Below are 21,758 nucleotides of genomic sequence, written 5' to 3'. Positions count from 1 at the left end.
TTGAACTGATGCTCAGTTTTAAATGTCATAACTTTCAAAAAATGTGTGCAGTTGGGAGGGGCTGGGTGCCTCAGTGAAACAACTGCAACCCTCTCTGTGAAAATGAGGTTTTGAAAGGCACATGTCTTAGCATTGTTACAAATGTAGTTTCATTATTAAACACCCCCTGAAACGGTCTCAGAATCCATATGGATCCTGAGAACACATTTTGAGAATCACTGTGCTATATTCTGAATAACAGACTATATTCCATCCCTTATCTACTCTACAAATTAGAATTTTATTACTTCTGTAATAAAATTTATAAAATTTTATAAATTTATATAATTTTATAAAATTCATAAAATTCCAAATAAAACTTTAGAAGCATGGCTAATTGCATAAAATTTCTTCTGGAAATATATAGCATAAAATAATTCATTGGGTGCTTTAGTTTCAGTGTTAAAAAAAGGTTGTGTCGGGATCCCTGGGTGGCGCAGCGGTTTGGCACCTGCCTTTGGCCCAGGGCGCGATCCTGGAGACCCAGGATCGAGTCCCACATCGGGCTCTGGGTGCATGGAGCCTGCTTCTCCCTCTGCCTGTGTCTCTGCCTCTCTCTCTCTCTCTGTGTGTGACTATCATAAATAAATAAAAATTTCTTTAAAAAAAATAAAAAAAGGTTGTGTCAATTGGTGGCTCAGTTGGTGAAGCGTCTGCCTTCAGCTCAGGTCATGGTCTTGGGGTCCTGAGAATGAATGAGCCCTGCATTAGGCTTCCAGTGTAGTGGGAAGCCATACTTCTCCCTCTACCTCTGCCCCTTCCCCTGCTTGTGCTCTTTCTTGCTATCTCTCTTTCAAATAAATAAATAAAAATCTTAAATAGTAAAAAAAAAAAAAAAAAAAAAAGGTGTGTCACATTTTCTACAATGTGACCATTATCATTTAGATATTCATTCTGATTTCTGATCTTACATACACAATGTTTGCAATCCCTACTGAAATACACATGCTTGGGTGCATGCATACACACACCACACACACATACATACATACACCCCTTGAATACATTTACTTAAAAAGAACTTTTGACCTTAGAAGGGTAAACAGTTTCATTTCTTTTGAATTCTTGCCTTCATATTTTTACTGATAACATTAGAAACTAGTGTGAAATTCTATAATTGCAAAATTTAGTGTCTATTTGTGTATAATGATTGATTTCCTGTATCCAGTGTTGATGAATGCATTGAAACACAGTTGTTTTCATATTGTAATGCAACAAATGTATGTAATTATGTAAAATCTTTTTTTAGTTTTGTCCATTACTATTTAAGTGGAGAACCATTTAAAGAATACCTAGAAAGCCCATATTTTTCCCGATTTCTACAGTGGAAATGGTTGGAAAGGTATGTTCTAATTTGAAATTCAACTAAAAGAAGTAGTAACTTCTCATAATGTGTATTGATTGTTGTATACTTTTCCATCTGTCAAAATACTATTGGAAATCTTGGGCTGTATATGGTATTTTCGTACACAAATTATTAATATGTGTTATATAATTTCTTCTGATTTAGTTGACTCTATTCTCTCCTTTTAAAATGGCAATCAGCCCTGTGGGCACAGTAGTCAGAAAGTAAAACAGATCCTAGATTCATGGAAATACAATCCAATGTACTCTGGTTCAATCTGTGGTCTGAGCCCTGCTTGGCCTTATGCTAGCTATGAGGACTAAGTCAAGGGACTCAGCCTTGGTGAGCATCGTGTCCCTATTCTAGAAGATAGAGGCAATTCTAGAATGTACCCTACTGGGCTCCTGGGGCCACCTGAGAAATGTGTGGAGCTTGGTGTACAAAGTAAGTGCTCCATAAGTGTTAGGTGCCACTTAGGGCTGTTGTTGTTACAATTATTATTGATTGATTGAATTTCCAGTCCTACCTCTTGCACATTTCTTTCAAGACTTTGAGTATAAATATCTCTGAGATTCTTTTTCCAAACGTTAGTGTACTGTAGATACATAATTTTCCTCCACAGCTTTCCAATAGGCTCCATACATACATATTTCATGGTTTGGACTCCTTGCTAACCTTTCTTTAGTTAGTAAGGCTCATTGGATTGTTCTGTATCTATCTCGAGTGTTTTTGGTAAACATGTGATTTTTGTCTCTTGGTGATGGAGGGCTGTCCCAGCTGGGGGAGCCACAGTCCCTGAGAGCAGATACCCTTGCCCCAGGCACCCCCTTGGAACAGTGCAGGGTCACACATAAGGCCAGGCCAGGAGCTAGGTAGATTTTTCTGTTTTAAAATAACAGTGTAATGTGAGACCTGAAGCTTTTTTTCTTTTTAATTAATTAGGCAACCAGTAACAAAGAACACATTTAGAAATTACAGAGTTCTAGGAAAAGGCGGATTTGGAGAGGTAAGTCAAATGTGACTAGCTATCAGCAATATTTCTAGAAAAGTAGGACAGCAGGGTACTTGGGAGACCTTATGAATGACTTTCTTTCCTTACTATGTGTTTTGGGAGTAGTTTAGGCAACCGTGAGCATTAAGTTTGGATTTCATGGGCAGCCTGGGTGGCTCAGTGGTTTCACACTGCCTTCAGTCCAGGGTGTGATCCTTGAGACCCGGGATGGAGTCCCACATCGGGCTCCCTGCATGGAGCCTGCTTCTCCCTCTGCCTGTGTCTCTGCCTCTCTCTGTGTGTCTCTCATGAATAAATAAATAAAATCTTTAAAAAAAAAGTTTGGATTTCAAACAAAAGGTACTTTGCTACATGCTTTTAAGATTTGGAGATCTGGAAAGAAAAAAATTGCCATCTATATGATTTTGTTTTTCTTTGACTTCATGGTTCTTAAAGAAGTTGTTTTCCCAAGTTCAGTGCTTGACGTTCAAGCTCTGTTTGTCCTGATTGAAAAAATGATTCTGTTTCCATACGTGGAATTTCTGTCACTCTATTTCCATGATTTAGGTCTAGCCGAAATGCTCATGTAGTATAGAGTATATGATTAAATATGCCTATTTATCTCAACTCTGGACATGTATATGCCCCCACACAAACATCAAAGGATACTAGAAAATGTGTAAATGTGGGGAAATCCTAGGGAGACTACCCACAAATTCATGAGAGATGACCTTTAGATATGATGGCTCTCCTGGATAGAGACTATTGTTGAGCAGTGTTAAAAGAATCACATGCAGTTCTATCAGGTCATCTGAAGAGGTGTTAATTGCCATATCAGTTATCTGGAGTGGTCATATTCAGTACCAGCATTTGTAACTGCCCAGAGGAACCAAAGCTGCATGTGTCGTTGGTAGCAAGTTAAACTGTCCACATGTGATTGAAATCATGCATGCTCCCAGATTCCTGAACCAAAACCACCAGAGTTTCCTTAATGTAAATTAGGAAGCTAGCCTACAAGGCTGGCCTACAAGTGAGGCCTCTCCTACCGCTGTGCTCGGGGGTGGTGAGAGCTTGGCCACTGTTGCCAGTACCTCAGGAGAAGCAGCAATGTTACGCCTGACACAGTTCTGGAGACTTTTTAGAGTATTTTCAATGATCCAACCAAGTGCTTGTTGTAACTCTTCTAGGATAGAGATTTCTATAAGAAATCCATCCTCTGGTTGAATACCTCCTCAAGCAGAAAAGTTATTTCCTCTCTTTAATTCATGCCAGTCTTCCTCTCATGGGGCCCAAGTATTTTTTTTTTTATGATAGTCACAGAGAGAGAGAGAGAGAGAGAGAGAGGCAGAGACACAGGCAGAGGGAGAAGCAGGCTCCATGCACCGGGAGCCCGACGTGGGACTCGATCCCGGGTCTCCAGGATCGCGCCCTGGGCCAAAGGCAGGTGCCAAACCGCTGTGCCAACCAGGGATCCCGGGGCCCAAGTATTAAAACTCAGATTCTGTCTAAGAACAGAGGTCGTTGGGATCCCTGGTAGCTCAGTGGTTTAGCACCTGCCTTTTGCCTGAAGACGCCAGATCGAATCCCGCATCGGGCTCCCTGCATGGAGCCTGCTTCTCCCTCTGCCTGTGTCTCTGCCTCTCTTTCTCTCTGTGTCTCTCATGAATGAATAAATAAGATCTTAAAAAAAAAAAAAAAAAGAACAGAGGTTGTTTCCAGCAAATGGGTCTTGTGTTTACAAAAGAATGTAGTTCTAGTTGTAGCCATGTGTGAGTTTTAGAAATGGACTCAGTAGTAACATGTTAGCACATTTTAACTGTTGTGAAAGGTTTAGTATATTTATATATGTAGATTTTTTTTAACACATTTACTTGTGTTTCCAAAGAAACAATTGTGCAGATGGGTAAACCATTCTGGTTTTTCACAGACCTGTTCTGGATGTGCTATTATATCGCATCTGCGAGGAGAGTGAATAGTCCATTTGTCTTGTGCACCCCTGTCAGAGGGAGCCCCATAGCCCTCATGCACACAGCCTCAGTGCCTTGGAAGTCCAAATTCCAACAGTGGATTTACTTTTGCAAATGCTAACACCTCTTCCAGGACAAACATTTTGGTCTTATTTTGTCAACTACAGTGCTTTCAGTTATGCTTTAAGTCCCCCAGAATAGATGTGTAGGATCCTAAGGCAGCACAGCGCTGTGGAGGAAGCACATCTGTAAGAGCCAGGCTTGATTCCAGCTGTGTGACCTTGGGCTCACTACTTCATTCTCATCACAAGAGGGAGATGGTCCCTGCTTCCTGGGGTTGTGGTGAGCAGCCAATGAGTATTCCCATCCAGCTGAGAGTACAAGGTCTGGCACCCTTACCTGTTTTCCCTTCTCTTTCTTTGACTTGGCAATTCCACTTAAAATAATTAAGTTAAAGATGAAGAGATATGCCAAGATTTATGTACAGAGACTTAATGGTAGGAAAATGATTAAATAAACTTTGGAGTAGTCATATATTGGGAGAAAATTTAATACTGAGAAAACAGTCACACTCTAAGATGAAAACAGGAGATTATAAAATATCATATATCCACAGGAGTCAGGCTTGCAGAGTGTGGCCTGCTGTCTGCCTGAGTGTGTCCACTGCCTTAGGTGCAGAGGAAGAGTGGTGTTGGCATTCTAGGGTGCCACGAGCGACATGGTCTGGGCTCAGCACAGCCCGTCACTGCTGTTTACCAGCAGGCATGACTGTGGAAGAAATGGGGTTTGGTTGTGGCTGGTGGTGGTGGTGGCCTAAGAGGTGGCAGGTGTGTAGAAACCTTTTTTTCCCTTTTTTAAAACTAGGTTTGTGCCTGTCAAGTGCGAGCTACAGGAAAGATGTATGCCTGTAAAAAGCTAGAGAAAAAAAGAATAAAGAAGAGGAAAGGTGAAGCCATGGCTCTTAATGAAAAGAGAATGCTAGAAAAAGTGCATAGCAGATTTGTAGTGAGTATCTTGGTTTAGTCCTCATTGTGGATGGCATGGTGAGGATCTCTTTCCTTGACACACCTGCTGCTGGGCCCACCTGCTGGCTGGAGGTGTGGGCAGTGCTGCCTGTGCTGGCAGTGGGGACAGGGGCTGGCATGGGACAGCCTCGTCCTGCTGGCAGCCTCTTCTTCCTTATCCACCTCTTATTAAACACACACCTAAAGCACTGGGGATCCTGCCCACCAGTGCCTGGTCTAATGGGCTCCTCCTCACACCCAGCAGCATGCTTTTACCAGGCCAGGACCCTTCCTTGACAGCCAGTGCTTATCTTGGGGCATGGAGCTACTGCTTCCTGTGCTTGAAAGCACTGCCCCGAGTCCTCCCATCTCTGAGGCCTTGGTCTGACACCTGGAAAATGTACTGCTGGCCCTTGGTTGGCATACCTCAATTGTATGAAGCTTCAAATCCCACCTTCACTGTGTCAGGCAAGGGTTGGACAAGTGGGGCTGGGGTAAACCCCAGGGTCCTGCCAGGCCATGTGCTATGAGGTGCACCATGAGGTGCTGCGGTTTTCATTGCCAAACCTAGCTTCTCTCCCCTGCATTAGTATCTCCTGGAGCATCTGTAGCAACAGGAGGGTCTGCGTGAAGGAGGAGAGGGAAAGATAACATAGGAAAGACTTTGCAGTGTTAGATTTACTTCCTCCAAGTTATTTCTGTCTCAGTATTGAGGTTCTCTGCTTTGTTCTAGGGGATGAACTTTGCAAACAGTGGCATTCACTGCCATCTCCTACATTTATCTCGGTGTATGATATCTCTCTCCTCATACACTACAGGAAACCCTTAATAAAATTGGCTCATCTTGGAATTGTTTTAAATTTGTTTGTATAACTACCCTGAAATGCAGAAATCCACAATCTAGCTTTATGAAAGGATCATAAATAGTACCTATTGTTTATACTACTTAAGTGAAATATTTTGGTTCCTATATTCTTGGCCTCTCCCAAGGAACCAAGAAATATTTTCCTTCAACCTTTTTTTTCTAATTGAAATATATTGACATAACAATATCCTATTAGTTTCAAGTGTACATTATAGGGATTCCATATTTTTATGCATTATGAAATGATCCCCATGAAAAGTCTAGATCATCTATTACCATGCTGTTACTACAATATTATTGACTATATTCCCTATGTTGTACATTACATCTCCTTGACTTATTTGTTTTATAACTAAAAGTTTGTACCTCTTTTTTTTAAGTTTACTTATTTATTTAAGTAATCTCTACTCCTAACATGGGGCTTGAGCTCATGACCCTGAGATTGAGTCACATGCTCTTCCAAATGAGCCAGCCAGGCACCCCAAAGTTTGTACCTCTTAATCCCTTCCACTTCTTTTCTGACTCCCCAACCCTTCCCTACCCTGATAATCAATAGTTTGTTCTCCACATCTGAGTCTTATTTCTGTTTTGTATGTTAGTTTGTTTTGTTTTTAAGATTCCACATATGTGTAAAACCATGTGGTATTTGTCTGTCTTTCCCTGACTGACTTATTTCACTTGGTATAAGTCTGTCCATGTTGCTGCAAGTGGTGAGATTTCATCCTTTTTATGGCTGTGTAATATTCCATTGTATATATGGACCACATCTTCTATATTCATTCATATATCTATATCTTGGATGTTGTAAATAAGGTGGCAGTGAACATAGGAGGGAAGATATCTCATTGGATTGGTGTTTTCATTTTCTTCAGATAAATACCTAGAGGTACAATTGCTGGACCATGTGATATTTCTATTTTTAATTTTTTGAGGACCCTCCATACTGTCTTCCACAGTGGCCTATCAGTTTGCATTCCCACCTATAGTGCACAAGGGTTCCTTTTCCTACACATCCTCACCAACACTTGTTATTTCTTATCTTTTTGATGCTAGCCATTCTGACAGGTGTGAAGTGATATCTCCTGGTGGTTTTGATTTGCCTTGATCCCGTGACTCATAAGATCATGACTTGAGCCAAAACCGAGAGTCACATGCTTAACCAACTGAGTCACCCTGGTGCCCCTGGGATTGTTTTCTTAATTTCTATTTCTGATATCTTATTATTAGTGTATAGAAGTACAACCTGTTTGTATGTTAATTTTGTACCTTGTAACTTTGCTGAAATTATTAATTAGTTCTCACAGATCTTTGGTGGAATCTCTAGGGTTTTCTACATATAATATCATGTCATCTTCAAACAGTTTTACTTATTTCTTTCCAATTTAGATGCCTTTTATTTCTTTTTCTTATCTAATTGCTGTGGCTAGGACCTTAAATACTATGTTAAGTATTGAAAATCTTTCAGCTTTTAACCATTGAGGATGTTAGCTGTGGGTTTGTCAATATGACCTTTATTATGTTAAGATATGTTCCTTCTATTCCCACGTTATTGAGAGTTTTTAATCATAGATAGATATTGAATTTTGTCATATGTTTTTTCTGCATTTATTGAGATGATCATATGATTTTTATTCTTCATTTTGTTAATGCGATGCATCATGTTGACGTATTTGTGAATATTGAACCATCCTTGCATCCCTGGAATAAATTCCACGTGATCGTGGTGTATGATCTTTTTAATATATTGTTCAATTGGATTCAGTAATGTTTTGTTGATGATTTTTATATCTATGTTCATCAGGGATGTTTTCTTATAATTTTCTTTTTTTGTAGTGTTTTTATCTGGTTTCAGTATCTGGGGGATTCTGGCTTTGTGAAATGAATTTGGAAGCTGTCTTTCCTCTTCCAATTTTTTGGAAATTTTGAGAAGGATGGATACTAATCCTTCTTTAAATGTTTGGTAGAGGGACGCCTGGATGGCTCAGCCAGTTGAGTAACTGCCTTCAGCTCAGGGCGTGATTCTGGAGTTCCGGGATCGAGTCCCACATTGGGCTATTTGCATGGAGCCTGTTTCTGCCTCTGCCTAAGTCTCTGCCTCCTTCTTTCTGTGTCTCTCATGAATGAATAAATAAAATCTTAAAAAAAATGTTTGGTAGAATTCACTTGTGAAGCCATGTGGTCCTGGGTTTTTGTTTCTTTGTTTCTTGTTAAAGATTTAATTAATTAATTTGACAGAGAGAGAGAGAGAGAGAGAGAGAGAGAGAGAGAGAGAGAGAGAGAGAGAACACAAGTTGAGGGAGGGCAGAAGGAGAAGGAGAAGCAGGCTCCACACTGAGCAGGGAGCCTGACTTGGGGCTTGATCTCCAGATCCTGGGATCATGACCTGAGCCAAAGGGCTTAACCAACTGAGATACCCAGGTACACCTAGGCTTTTGTTTCTCAGGAGTTTTAAAATTACTGCTTCAATTTCATTACTTGTAATTGGTATGTTCATATTTTCCATTTTTGTGTGATTCAGTCTTTTTTTTTTTAATTTTTATTTATTTATGATAGTCACAGAGAGAGAGAGAGAGGCAGAGACACAGGCAGAGGGAGAAGCAGGCTCCATGCACCGGGAGCCCGACATGGGACTCGATCCCAGGTCTCCAGGATCGCGCCCTGGGCCAAAGGCAGGCGCCAAACCGCTGCGCCACCCAGGGATCCCCGTGATTCAGTCTTGAAGGTTTGATTTCTAGTAACTTATTTCTTCTAGGTTGTCCAATATGTTGGTGTGTAATTGTTCATACTGATCTCTTGTGATTCTTTGTATTTCTGTGGTGTCACTTGGAACTTCTCTTTAATTTCTGATTTTTAAAAAATTTATATACTTGTTTATTATTGATGAGTCTGGCTAGAAGTTTAATGATTTTATTTATTTTTTTCAAGAACCAGGTTTTAGTTTCATTGATCTTTTCTATTGTTTTTTAAATTTCTATTTCATTTATTTCTACTCTGATCCTTATTATTTACTTCCTTCTACTAACTTTGGGCTTTATTCTTTTTCTAGTTCCTTTAGCTATAAAGGGAGATTATTTTGGGGGGATTTTTCTTGTTTCTTCGGATAGAAACTGTGTCTCTATGAACTTCTCTCTTAGAGCTGCTTTTGCTGCATCCCATACATTTTGGAAAGTTATATTTTCATTTTATTTGTCTCAAGGAAGGTTTTGGTTTACTCTTTGAATTTTCCTTCATCCTTGATTGTTTTTTTCCCTCTCTGCTTACAGTTGATCAGTGGGTCCTGATCGGTACCTGTATCACACTTATCCTCTCCTCCTTCCCACTGCCCACTCTGGCTGGCCCACAACATGATTATGTGTGTGGAAAGTCCAACACTTTCTATGTAGTTTATTGTGCATCTAGCCAAGTTATTAGATACAATACCAGCTACAAATAGTTAGAAAATAAAAAATTTTAATTGAAACCATTTATAGTAGCATCAAGAAACGTCATAACCTAGGCAAAAATTTAATGAAAATGTACAAGATTTCTACACTGAGAGTCAAAATACTATTACAAGAAATTAAAGAAGACCAAATAAATGGAGGGATACTATGTTTATGGGTTAGAAGACTCAATGTATGACGATGTTGGTTCTTCTAAATTGGTATATAGATTAAATGAATTAAATGCGATCCCAATCAAAATCCCAGCAGAGTGTGTGTGTGTATGTATAAATTGACCTACAAACCAAGAGAAAAGCAGGCAAAAAACTTGGACAGGTACTTCACACAAGTGATTCCAAATGGATAAATATATGAAAAAGTATAAGAAGTGTCTTCTGTATTTGTATATACAAAGAAATGCACATTAAAGCCACACATTAAAACTGCAATAAGAGACAACTATGCTTCAGCAGCATTCACTGGCAACACAAAATGTTGGATGTGCAGCAGCAAGACCCCTCTTACACTGTGGAAGGGTGTCTTTAACTTGTATGCTAAATATGGGTGTTCTAGAAATATGGAATATCACTGCTCAAGGATTAGAGCGTAGCTTTGATGAATTATGATCCCACGTGTCTTTGTGAAGTTTTGCTACCTACCCACTTAGCCATAGAAAGTTCTCTCCTCTCAGTACAGAACTGCTGTAAGGTCTTTGATAGGTAAACGTTCAACAAACACCAGATGCATGGTATGCATTTCCCTGAAGCATGTAGTATTTGAGTGTTCTAATAATAAATATAACATGGATTATTTGAATAACATTAACACATAGAGTAAATCACCAATGAATGAGCAGGTTTATTTTATGATGCTGTTGTCTTTAGGTTAGTTTGTCCTACACTTATGAAACCAAAGATTCCTTGTGCTTGGTGCTAACCATTATGAATGGAGGGGACTTGAAGTTTCACATCCACAACCTGGGAAACCCTGGCTTTGATGAGCAGAGAGCTATTTTTTATGCTGCTGAGCTATGCTGTGGCTTGGAGGACTTGCAGAAGGAAAGAATTGTGTACAGGTAAGAATAGTATGAACTCCTGGGGCCTGGAAGCCTGCTCATCTTGAGCCTTAGGCTCCCACTGGGCTCCCTCTGGCCACTCAGGAGCCTGGGTAGTGGACTGCTGTGGAGCCCCTTGGTGGCAATTTATAGGGTCTGGGCACTCACACTGTTGGGAATGTGGTCAGTCAGTGGTGGACCTTGGTTTTCTTTTTAGTTCTCTTTGATCTCTAGTAGGCTGGTTTTATTTGTTAAATATAGGCGGTGTTACTCATGGAAGCACGAAAAGAGCCCATTTGCAAAATAGTTCTATTCAGGACTGTGGACTCTGTTCCAACAAAATAGTGCAACAATTAAATGTCTCAAATTAATAATACTTATTTTAATATTTTGCATCTTAGAATTCAGTAAAGAAAATTACATTTAATTTAATAGAATTGAATTAGTATGATCAAATATTTAATTTTAGGGAAAGCAATCCCTCCACCCATCCTGCAGTTGTGGAGCTCCTGGGCTCTGACACCTTTCTCAACCACTCCATCCCTTCACCTCTTTGCAGACAGTCACCTCCATGCATGGACCATTCCTTACAGGCTTTTCTCACCTTGCTTTTCCCTCTAAATTTCCAAGGGTTCTGTGTATCCCCTGCCTTCATCTTCCCCATCCAGTTCGTCACCAAATCACCCCTGAATGTTTCCCACATCAGCCTTTTGGGCCATTGGCTTAGTTCGTATCTTCCATAGGTTGCCTGGCAGGCAGACACTTGAATGCTCTTGCTGATGCCATTCTTGCTACAGTTCCTGGCCTGAGAGACCAGTAACAGACCTTCCTGTAGTATGGATCTGATCCTGTCATATTATCCCTAGCTTGGAGCCCTGTGGGGCTAGCTCTCCTGACCTGGTGTGATGCTGCTCCCCACTGACTTCTCTATCCCAGGGTCCTGCTGTACCACAAGTAGGGACTCTTTGCCCATTTTGTAATGTGCATGTATTTGCAGCTCCCAGAACTTCTCAAGCATCCTCACATCTTTATACCTTTGCACATGTGGTCCACTTGTCAGATGACTTTCTTCATGGCAGCCCCTCTTCATTCTGAGAAACCGCAGCTCATTGTCCAGAGTTAGCATGGCAGTGTCCCCTTTCCATAAGGCCCCCGCCCCTGATAACATGGACATAGCTCCCCTTGGGCTTCCTCACAGCACCTGTGTTGTCCCAATGGAGGGCTGGTCATGCTAGCTGTAAGCTTCTCAAAAGGCCTTTATCGGATCCCTATTCTGATCGACTCTTGGCTTTGTCTTACATTTCCCAGAGCCATGTTAATACCTCTCAAGGGCCAGATACCAGGCTTGGCCATGGGGCTGATGCAGCCCACCTTGAGATGCTGAGCAAAGGGTGGATTGGCGCCTTGGGAGCCATTCCTACATAGAGAGGCCATTGTCTGAATGGAGAATACCTTGTCACCATATCACAGGGAGTGACTGGTGGCCCTGAAGCAAGGAACAAGCCTGTAGGAGCTTTGATTTCCTCTTTTACTCTGGAGGGCCTTATAGGTTATTACAGTTAAGTAGAATTAAGCCCCCTCTTCTTGTTTCTGGTGGGAAGATGTGCAGGCACACCTCATTTTTTTTTTTTGCAGGCGCACCTCATTTTATTGCTCTTTCCATTATTGTGCTTCACAAATATCTTTTTTACAAATTGAAGGTTAGTGACAACCCTGTATTGAGCAAGTCCTATCAGTGCTATTTTTCCAATAGCATTTGCTCACTTCGTGTCTTTGTCACATTTTGGTAATTACTGCAATGTTTCAAATATTTTCATTATTATACTTGATCTTTTCATTATTATCAGTGATTTTTCATATTACTATCGTACTTGTTTTGGAGCATCATGAGCCACACTCATTGATACTTAATCAATACATGTTGTCATGTTGTGTGTGTTCTGATTATTCCACTGGCCATCTCTTCCCCACTCTCTCCTTCTCGGCCTCCCTAGTCCCTGAGACACAACAGTATGGAAATTAGGCCAATTAATAACCCTGTAATGGCCTCTAAGTATTCAAGTGAAAGGAAGAGTCATACATGCCTCACTTGAAATCAAAAGCTAGAAATGATTAAGCTTAGTGAGGAAGGGATGTTTAAAGCTGAGATATGCAGAAAGATAGGCCTCTTGTGCCAAATGGCCAAGTTGCAAATGCCAAGGAAAAGTTCTTGAAGGAAGTTAAGAGCGCTACTCCTGCTGACACATGAACCATAAGAAAGTAAAATGGCCAATTGCTGATAGGGGGGAAATTTTAGTGGTCTGGATAGAAGATCGAACCAGCCCCAATGCTCCCTTAAGCCAAAGCCTAATCCAGAGCAAGGCCCCGACTCTCTTCAGTTCCACAAAGGCTGAGGGAGGTGAGGAAGCTGCAGAAGAAAAGTCTGAAGCTAGCAGAGGTGGGTTCCTGAGGCTTAAGGAAAGAAGTGCCAGGTGAAGCAGCAAGTGCTGATGGAGAAGCTGCGAGTCCCGCAGAAGATCCAGCTAGGATCACTCATGAAGGTGGTTCCAGCACAATAGATTCTCAGTGTAGACACAAAAGCCTTATTTAAGGAGAAGATGCCATCTAATAGCACTTCCTAGCTAGAGAGGAGTCCTCAGCACCAGGTTGCAAAGGTTCAAGGGACAGGCTGACTCCCTTGTTAGGGGCTAATGCAGCTGGTGACTTTAAGTTGAAGCCAGTGCTCATTTACTATCCTGGAGATTCTTAGGGCCCTTAAGAATTAGGCTCCCTCCCTGGGTGGCGCAGCGGTTTGGCGCCTGCCTTTGGCCCAGGGCGCGATCCTGGAGACCCAGGATCGAATCCCACATCGGGCTCCCGGTGCATGGAGCCTGCTTCTCCCTCTGCCTGTGTCTCTGCCTCTCTCTCTCTCTGTGACTATCATAAATAAATAAAATTAAAAAAAAAAAAAGAATTAGGCTCCCTCTCCTCAGCCTGTGCTCTACAAATGGAACAACGCAGCCTGGACCACAGCATATGTGTTTACAACATGGTTTACCAAATATCCTAAGTCCACTGTTGAAACCTACTGCGCAGAAAAAAAGATTCCTTTTGAAATATTACTGCTCCCTGACATTGTACCTCGTCACCCAAGAGCTCTGATGATGTGCAAGGAGATTAGTGTTTTCACGCCTGCTAACACAATGCCCATACTGCAGCCCACAGAGCAAGGAGTCGTTTTGACTTTCGAGTCTTATTATTTAAAAGATACATTTCAGGGGTGCCTGGGTGGCTCAGTCAGTTAGGCATCTGCCTTCTCCTCAGGTCATGATCCTGAGGTCCTGGGATCAAGTCCTGCACAGGGCTCCCTGTTCAGCAAGGAGTCTGCTTCTCCCTCTCCCTTTGCCCCTCCCCCGGCTTGTGCTCTCTCACCTCTTGCTCACTCTCTCAAATAAATAAAATCTTAAAAAAAAAAAGAGAGAGTTACATTTCACAAGGTTGTAGATGGTGATTCCTCTGCTAGATCTGGGCACAAAGTACATTGAGAATCTTCTGGAAAGATTCACCATTCTAGATGCTGCTAAGAAAATGTTCCTATGGATCAATATCAATACTAACAGAAGTGTGGAAGAAATGGGTTCCAGTGCTCATGGAGGAAGCCACTGCAGATTTGTTGGGAACAGCAGGAGAACTAGAGGTGGGGCCTGGAGGGGTGACAGAAATGCTGCCATCTCAGGATAACACTTGAATGGATGAGGAAGTGCTTCTTATGGAGGAGCCAAGAAGGTGGCTTCTTGAGATGGAGTCTACTGGTGATGAGGCTGTGAAGATTGTTGAGATGACAGTAAGGATTGAGAATATTGTATAAACTTTGTTGACAAAGTAGCCGGATTTGAGAGGACTGACTCCAATTTTGAGAGACGTTCCACTGTGGGTAAAATGCTATCAGACAACATCACATGCTACAGAGGAATCATTTGGGAAAGGAAGAGTCAATCAGAGTGGCAAATTTATTCTCTTATTTTAAGAAACTGCCACAGACACCGCAGTCTTCAGCACCCCCACCCTGATTGTTAGCAGCCATCAACATTGAGGTAAGAACCTCCATCAGCAAAAGGATTAAAACTTTTGAAAGCTTAAATGATGGTTAGCAATAAAGCATTTTTTAATTAAGGTATTCATTGTTTGTTTGGACATAATGCTATTGAACACTTAATAGGCCACAGCATAGTGTAAACATAACTTTTACATGCACTGGGAAACCAAAAAATTCATTTGGCTCCTTTTATTGTGCTGGTCTGGGACCAAACCCCAGTACCTCTGAGGTACGCCTGTATTACTGGATTTATTAGAAGATTTTCATTTCTCCCAACCTTTCACCTCAGGCCTCCATTTGCCCTCAGACAGAGCAAGTGAAAGGCATGGGTTAGCCAGCACTAAGTGTCTACAACATCCACCATAAGGAGGTGCCCACTGTTTGTTGAATGAATGACCAATAACTTTACAGGTCCCCCCCCCCCCCCCGCCGTCCCAGGAACTTGTAAAGCACCACTTTCACTCTTCAAACTTCTTTCTTGTCAGAGGTTGCCTCTTGACAATCTTTGTCAGACCAGGTGCCAGAAGGATGACCTTCCTTTTTGCAGAGGGATGGTACAAATAAAAATGCTTTACTATTTCAGCAGTCTAAGGTCAAAGAGGAGGAGGCACTCAGTTGGACTTTAAGCTATTCTTAGGGTACCACATGTTAGTCAGAATGAGAGCTTGGGGGCTCCCTCACTGTGGTCTGTGGGGCTGTCTTGAGAGTGCCAAGCCTTCACGTGTGGCCATCTCTTGGAAGCACCAGGATGATGTTGTAGCACAGACAAACAGACCTCATGGGCAATGGAATTCTTTCTAGCATAAGTGATTTAAATTGGGCCCAGACCTGGTCATAAAAGGCTTTTGGGAGTAGTTGGACTCACATGGCAGTTTGGCTCGACGGCTAAGATCTGAGCAGAGGGAGAAGGGATTATTCTTTCTGGGGAGATGTGTGCTGTGTTCACATTCTGGAGAAAATGGGCAGAGGAGTCCATGCAAACCATTGTGGTCATAAAGAGAGGAGGAAGGAAGGAGCAAACATGTTGGCTTTCTCTTGTCTGCCAGGCTCTAGGCTGTGCCCTTTTGCATCTGTTATTTATTTGGATAAAAGGTTAAAAAGTTGCTAAAATGCCATAGCATCCTAGAGGCCCTTTTATTCCAGATAGGATTTTTCTGGTATATTTTGTCTTTTTTTGTCTACTGTCCTCTGCTGTTTGTTCAGATAAAATGCCTTAAACTACGTAACAGCACAACACAAAAGGAGTACCAGCCTCAGGACAGTCCTGGCACAGTGCTGACGGGGTAGGCAGGCAGGGAGGCAGTGTCTGACTATGTGAGAGGCGTGGGTGTTTGGTTTTTGTTTTTGTTTTTGGTTTTATTTTTTTTATTTTTTTTTAAAATTTATTTATTTATGATAGTCACAGAGAAAGATGAGAGAGAGGCAGAGACACAGGCAGAGGGAGAAGCAGGCTCCATGCACCGGGAGCCCGACGTGGGATTCGATCCCGGGTCTCCAGGATCGCGCCCTGGGCCAAAGGCAGGCGCCAAACCTCTGCGCCACCCAGGGATCCCTGTTTTTGTTTTTTTTTAAAGATTTATTTATTTATTTATGATAGACATAGAGAGAGAGAGGCAAAGACACAGGAGGAGGGAGAAGCAGGCTCCATGCTGGGAGCCCGACGTGGGACTTGATCCCGGGACTCCAGGATTGCGCCCTGGGCCAAAGGCAGGCGCTAAACCGCTGAGCCACCCAGGGATCCCCGGTGTTTGGTTTTTGGGTGTAGGAGTTTGAGTCCTACCTTTACATGTGTCTACTTGTAACATGGCTTTGTCTAAATTGTTCAATGAGAAAAAGCAAGTAAAAGAAAGGATACATATAGAGAGGATCTTGATATAGTTTTCAGCATGCAACCATATCTTTACCTAAGAGGTCAACTGTTTAATTAAAACACAGCAATAAATAAAGATATTTGTGTGTGTGTGCATTTTAAGTCCAGCTGCATACTCTCCCAAAGTATTTCATGACGTGCTGCCCGTTCATTTTGCAGAAGTCTAAGGGGACTGTTGCCTTTGGGGTTTTAAATGTCCTTCAAAAATTAACTGAGGAACATCGTTTCTATACAATCAGATGAACTAAAATGCTTATATCTAGGGACAGACCCCCATGAGTAACCTAACACCATCTGAATATTAATATGCGGGAATAACCAATTCCTTATTAAATAGCACTCGAGTCTCTGTGTGGTTGATCCTTGTACAGCGTGGAGGTTGGAGCATAGATCCAGTTGAAAATTAGCATGTAACTTTTTGACTCCCCTAAAACTTGCCTACCAATAGTCTACTGTTGACTGGAAGGCTTACTAATGATGTAAACAGTTGAGGAACATATATTTTTTGTGTTATATGTATTCCGCATTATATTCCTATAGGAAAGCAAGCTAGAGAATAAGAAATGTTAGTAAGAAAATCATAAGGAAGAGAACGTACATCTACGGCATGTGTAAGGAGACCTAAGCAGTTCAAACCCATGTTGTTCAAGGGCAAGTTATATTTTCTTTTCATGTAAAAACATTTCCCAAGACCAGCCTGAAGCCTCAGGGAAGTCCTGTCCTAGCAGCAGCTGGATGTGGAGAACAGCCTTCTTTGTGTTCTTCAGCCTCTCTAGGGAGGGCGGATTTTGCTTTCTATTGTTTGGGCAGTGTAGTGTCTTTTAAATTACAAGAATTATTTTTGCATAATAACATTCTGTATGCAGGTGAATATGGCAAAAAGCTAGCTTTTTAAAATGTTTTCAATTTTGCCACTATGGAAATCAGTAAAGAGATTCCTCAAAAAATTAAAAATAGAACCACGCTATACCCTAGCAATCCCACTTCTGGGTGTATTCTAAATAATATCTGTAGTATGTCAAAGAGATGTTTGCATTTCTGTGTTCACTGCAGCATTATTCATAATAGCCAACATATAGAAACAACCTAAGTGTCCTTCAGTGGGTGGATGGATAAAGAAAATGTGGTATATACATACCACAATGGAATTATTATTTGAGAATGAAGGAAATCCTGCTATTTGTGACAACACAATGGACCTTGAGAGCATCACACTAAGTAAGCTAAGACACAGACAAATACTGTGTGGTATCATTAACACGTGGAGTGTTTTTTTTTTTTTTTAAAGTCAAACTCATGGAAAGAGAATAGAAAAGTGGTCACTGAGGGCAGGGGGCTGTGGGGAGTAGGAAGAGTTTGGCAAGACAGCACAAACCTTCGGCCATAAGAAAAATAGATTTTGGATCTAATGTAAAACATTAACATATAGCTGATAACACCATATTGTATAATTAAAATTTGCTAAGGGACCAAGATTTAAATGTTCTCACACACAAAAAAATGCGAGGTGGTGGATGTGTCAATTAACTAGTGTGGGGGAATCCTTTCACAATTTTAAGAAAAAAAAGTTATCAATTTCATTGCACTTTCTAGCAGTTATAGAAACAATATAAGACCATCTAAGACAGATGATAAATGGGTTAGGGGCTGGAGATGCTCGCATTGACTGTTTCTCAGTGACCTCATGTGTTATGTTCCAGAAAGGTCAGCCTTTACCCTCCCTACTGACCCTGGGCATGTCATCTGGGGTGCACTCACTGTTGAAGAGGTGCACATACTGGGGAAATGGGGCATCATTTCTCTGTAGATGGACCTTTCTGCACATGACATACAAATAGAACCATCATCTGACCTTTTGCATCTGACTTCTGTCCACTAGCATAATGTTTTTGAGGCTCATCCCTCTTGTCAAAGGCTCATCCCTCTTATCAGTACCTGGTTCTTTTTTATGGTAGAATAATATTCCATTGTATGGATGGGCCACATTTTATTTATCCTTTTTGCCTCGCTCAACTCTTTTTTTTTCTCACTCAAGTCTTTGGATCGGTTCCACTTTTTGGCTATTACGGATCACACTGCTATGGACATTTGTGTACAAAGCTTTGTTTGGACATAGATTTTTAGTTCTTATGGGTAGATACCAATAAGTGGAATTTCTTGATCGCATGGAAATTTTATGTTTACTTTTTTAAAACAATTGCAAACTCTCTTCCAAAGTGGCTGCACCATTTAACATTCCTTCTAGGGCTCCAATCACTCACATTGTCCCCAAACTTATTAGTATCTCATTGTTTAATACTAGCGCACCCCAGTAGCAGTGAAGTGATATCTCATAGTGGGTTTTTATGTATTTTGTTTTTTCTCTTGGTAAGTTTGATTTGCATTTTCCTGGTGACTGATGCTATTGAGTATCTTTTCATACACTTATTGACCATCCTTATATATTCTTTGGTTAAATGTTTATTTAAATATTGTGCTCATTTTCAATTTGGGTTATTTGATGGCAAACAAATATTATTATTATTATTATTATTATTATTATTATTATTATTATATTAGATGGCAAACATTTTTTAGTATTCTGAATACTTGTCCTTTACTAGATTGCAAATACTTTCTTCCAGTCTGTGGCTAATCTTTTAATGTTCTTAATAGTGTCTTTTGAATTGCAAAACTTTTTAATATTAGTGAGGTCCAATTTATCAGGGTTTTGTTGTTGATTACACTTTTGGTGTTTCTCTAAGAAACCATTGTCTAACCCCTCATTGTGAGGATTTTGTCCCATGTTTTTTTCTAAGAATTTTATGGTTTTAAGTCTTATCTTTAGGTTTATGACCCATTTTGAGTTAAGTTGTTAGTACAGTGTGGGTGGGTGAAGAGACTGCAGCCCAGAATCGTTTGTTGAAAATAATATCATTTCCCCCAGTGAATTGCCTTGGCACTTTTTTCTAAAACTGCTTGACTATGAGAGGGCAGGTTTATTTCTGGACTCTGAATTCTGTTGGTCTGTATGTCTGTCTTCTGTCAGTGCCATACTGTCTTAATTACTGTAACTTTGTGGTAAGCTTTGAACTTGGGAAGTATAGGCCTCTAACTTTGTTCTTTTTTGAGATTATTTTGGCTATTCTGGGTCCTTGGCATTTCCATATGAATGTTAGGATCAGCTTGCCAATTTCTGGGACAAAAGTTGCTGCTTATGGTTACATTGAATCCGTAGTTCACTTTGGGGATTATGGACATTTGAACATTACTGGATCTTCTGACCTGTGAACACAGGTTGTCTTTCCACTCACTTAGATATTCTTAAATTTTTCTCAGGAATATTTTATACTTTTCAGTATGTACATCTTGTACCTTTTTTTGCTGTTAAATGTATTCCTGAATTTATTGGATTTTTAAAAAAGATTTTATTTATTTATTCATGAGATAAGCAGAGACATAGGCAGAGGGAGAAGCAGGCTCCCTGTGGGGAGCCTGATGTGGGACTCAATACCAGGACCCCAGGATCATGACCTGGGCTGAAGACAGATGCTCAACCACTGAGCCACTCAGATGCCCCTGAACTTGTTGTTTTAAATGCTATTTCAAATGCAGTTGTTTCCTTTTTTTTTTTTTTTTTTTTTTTAGAGAGAGGAGGACAGAGGGAGAAGGAGAGAGAGAATATTAAGCACTGAGTGTGGAGCCCAACACAGGGCTTGATCTCACGACTCTGAGATAATGACCTAAACCAAAATGAAATGTCAGATACTTAACCAACTGAGCTACCCAGGTCCTCCTGCAATTGTTTTATAATTTCATTTTTGGACTGTTCATTGCTAGTGTGTAGAAATACATTTGATTTCTGTACATTGATCTTGTATCCTTCCTCAACTCTTTTATTAGCTTTAGAAGTTTTATTGTGAATTTCTTAGGATTTTCTACATATAAAATCATGTCACCTGTGAATAAAGACAGTAGATGCATGTATGTTCATTTTTTCCCCATCTAGAATCCTGCTGCTTCTGTTGGTACTTCACAAGAGAGAAATTTTGGATAGACATACAAAACCTTGAATTGAAGCAGACTAGAAATGAGTAATTAAAAACCAGCCTGATAAATGCTGTTTACATTTATATACAATGAATACAGAGAAAATGTTGGACCCTAGCTCACGGGTGCCAACGTGTCCCGGTGGACGCCCCAGAGACTCAGACCCCAGACAGGCAGATGCAACAAGCAAGAGGGTTTATTGGATGTTTGCGCAAACGGGCTCTCCGCCTCAGAGGTGGCAGAGCCCTGACTAGCAATTACAGGCATCTTTTAAAGGCAAAAAACCGCGGGAGTAGCATAGCATTCGGGTTATGACATGATTGATTTCTTTGAAGGTCAACACGACCATGTTCAGGGACTTTTCCAGTCAGGGCGAGGGGGGATAGTTTTTTTATCTCGGAAAAACAGAATGTTTTTGTTGCTTGAATTCATGGGAGGCGCCTGGATGAGCTGCCTCAGGGTTAGGCCTGGTCCCACTCATGGGGGGGGGGGTGTGGGTGTGTGTGTGGGGGGGTTCTTCAAAAAGACAATTTGAGAATGATCACAGAGGCCACATCTGTCCCTTCCCTCCTATCAAGTGTCCTCTTGTGTCACTGTCAGAAGCAAAATCTCTAGTTTGCATACTAGAAGGTCAGGCCTATCATTGTAGTTGTTTTGTATTTAAGAATGTGGAGGTTGCAATTTTTATCTGATACCAAGTTCAGATATTTCGTGAATAAAAAGATCTACAGTTACTTCTTCTTAAGTTTGATTTTGTTTTACATTTTCGTTTTGTGTAGATTCTTTAGGTCACAAGGCCAGTTCTCAGAATGAGAGTTGAATTTTGTTGCTTACCTTAATCATTAAATCACTTTTGCTTTGTCTTGATTTGTGATCCAGAATCTTCTCAAAACATTTCTCTGCAGTTGCAGCTTTATTGTATACTCTTTTACCAACAAATGTACTGTTCTGTGCTGGCCTCAGCCCATCAATGACCAGTTCTGTGGCTGGACCAGCCCTTGAGATTCTTATTATAACTGCAAGATGCCTCAGCAATAGCCATCAAGAATCTTTGAAAGAGGAAAAGGTTATTACTTATAAGTCCTGGCAATTCCATG

The 21,758-nt window shown here is 40.9% G+C and overlaps 1 protein-coding gene across 1 annotated transcript in view; it reads left to right on the top strand.

Moving 5' to 3' along the window:
• The window catches only part of GRK4 (G protein-coupled receptor kinase 4), a 101,914-nt gene that overhangs the window by 54,860 nt on the left and 25,296 nt on the right, over positions 1–21,758 (top strand). The window contains exons 7-9 of the mRNA XM_041751134.1: positions 1,289–1,381; positions 2,327–2,390; positions 10,518–10,708. Of these exons, the coding sequence (XP_041607068.1) occupies positions 1,289–1,381; positions 2,327–2,390; positions 10,518–10,708 (348 nt within the window). The remainder of the gene's footprint in view (positions 1–1,288; positions 1,382–2,326; positions 2,391–10,517; positions 10,709–21,758) is intronic.

Source organism: Vulpes lagopus, chromosome 4 (genome assembly GCF_018345385.1).
Source record: "Vulpes lagopus strain Blue_001 chromosome 4, ASM1834538v1, whole genome shotgun sequence".
NCBI lineage: Eukaryota > Metazoa > Chordata > Mammalia > Carnivora > Canidae > Vulpes > Vulpes lagopus.
This window is presented reverse-complemented; position numbering and strand designations above follow the sequence as displayed.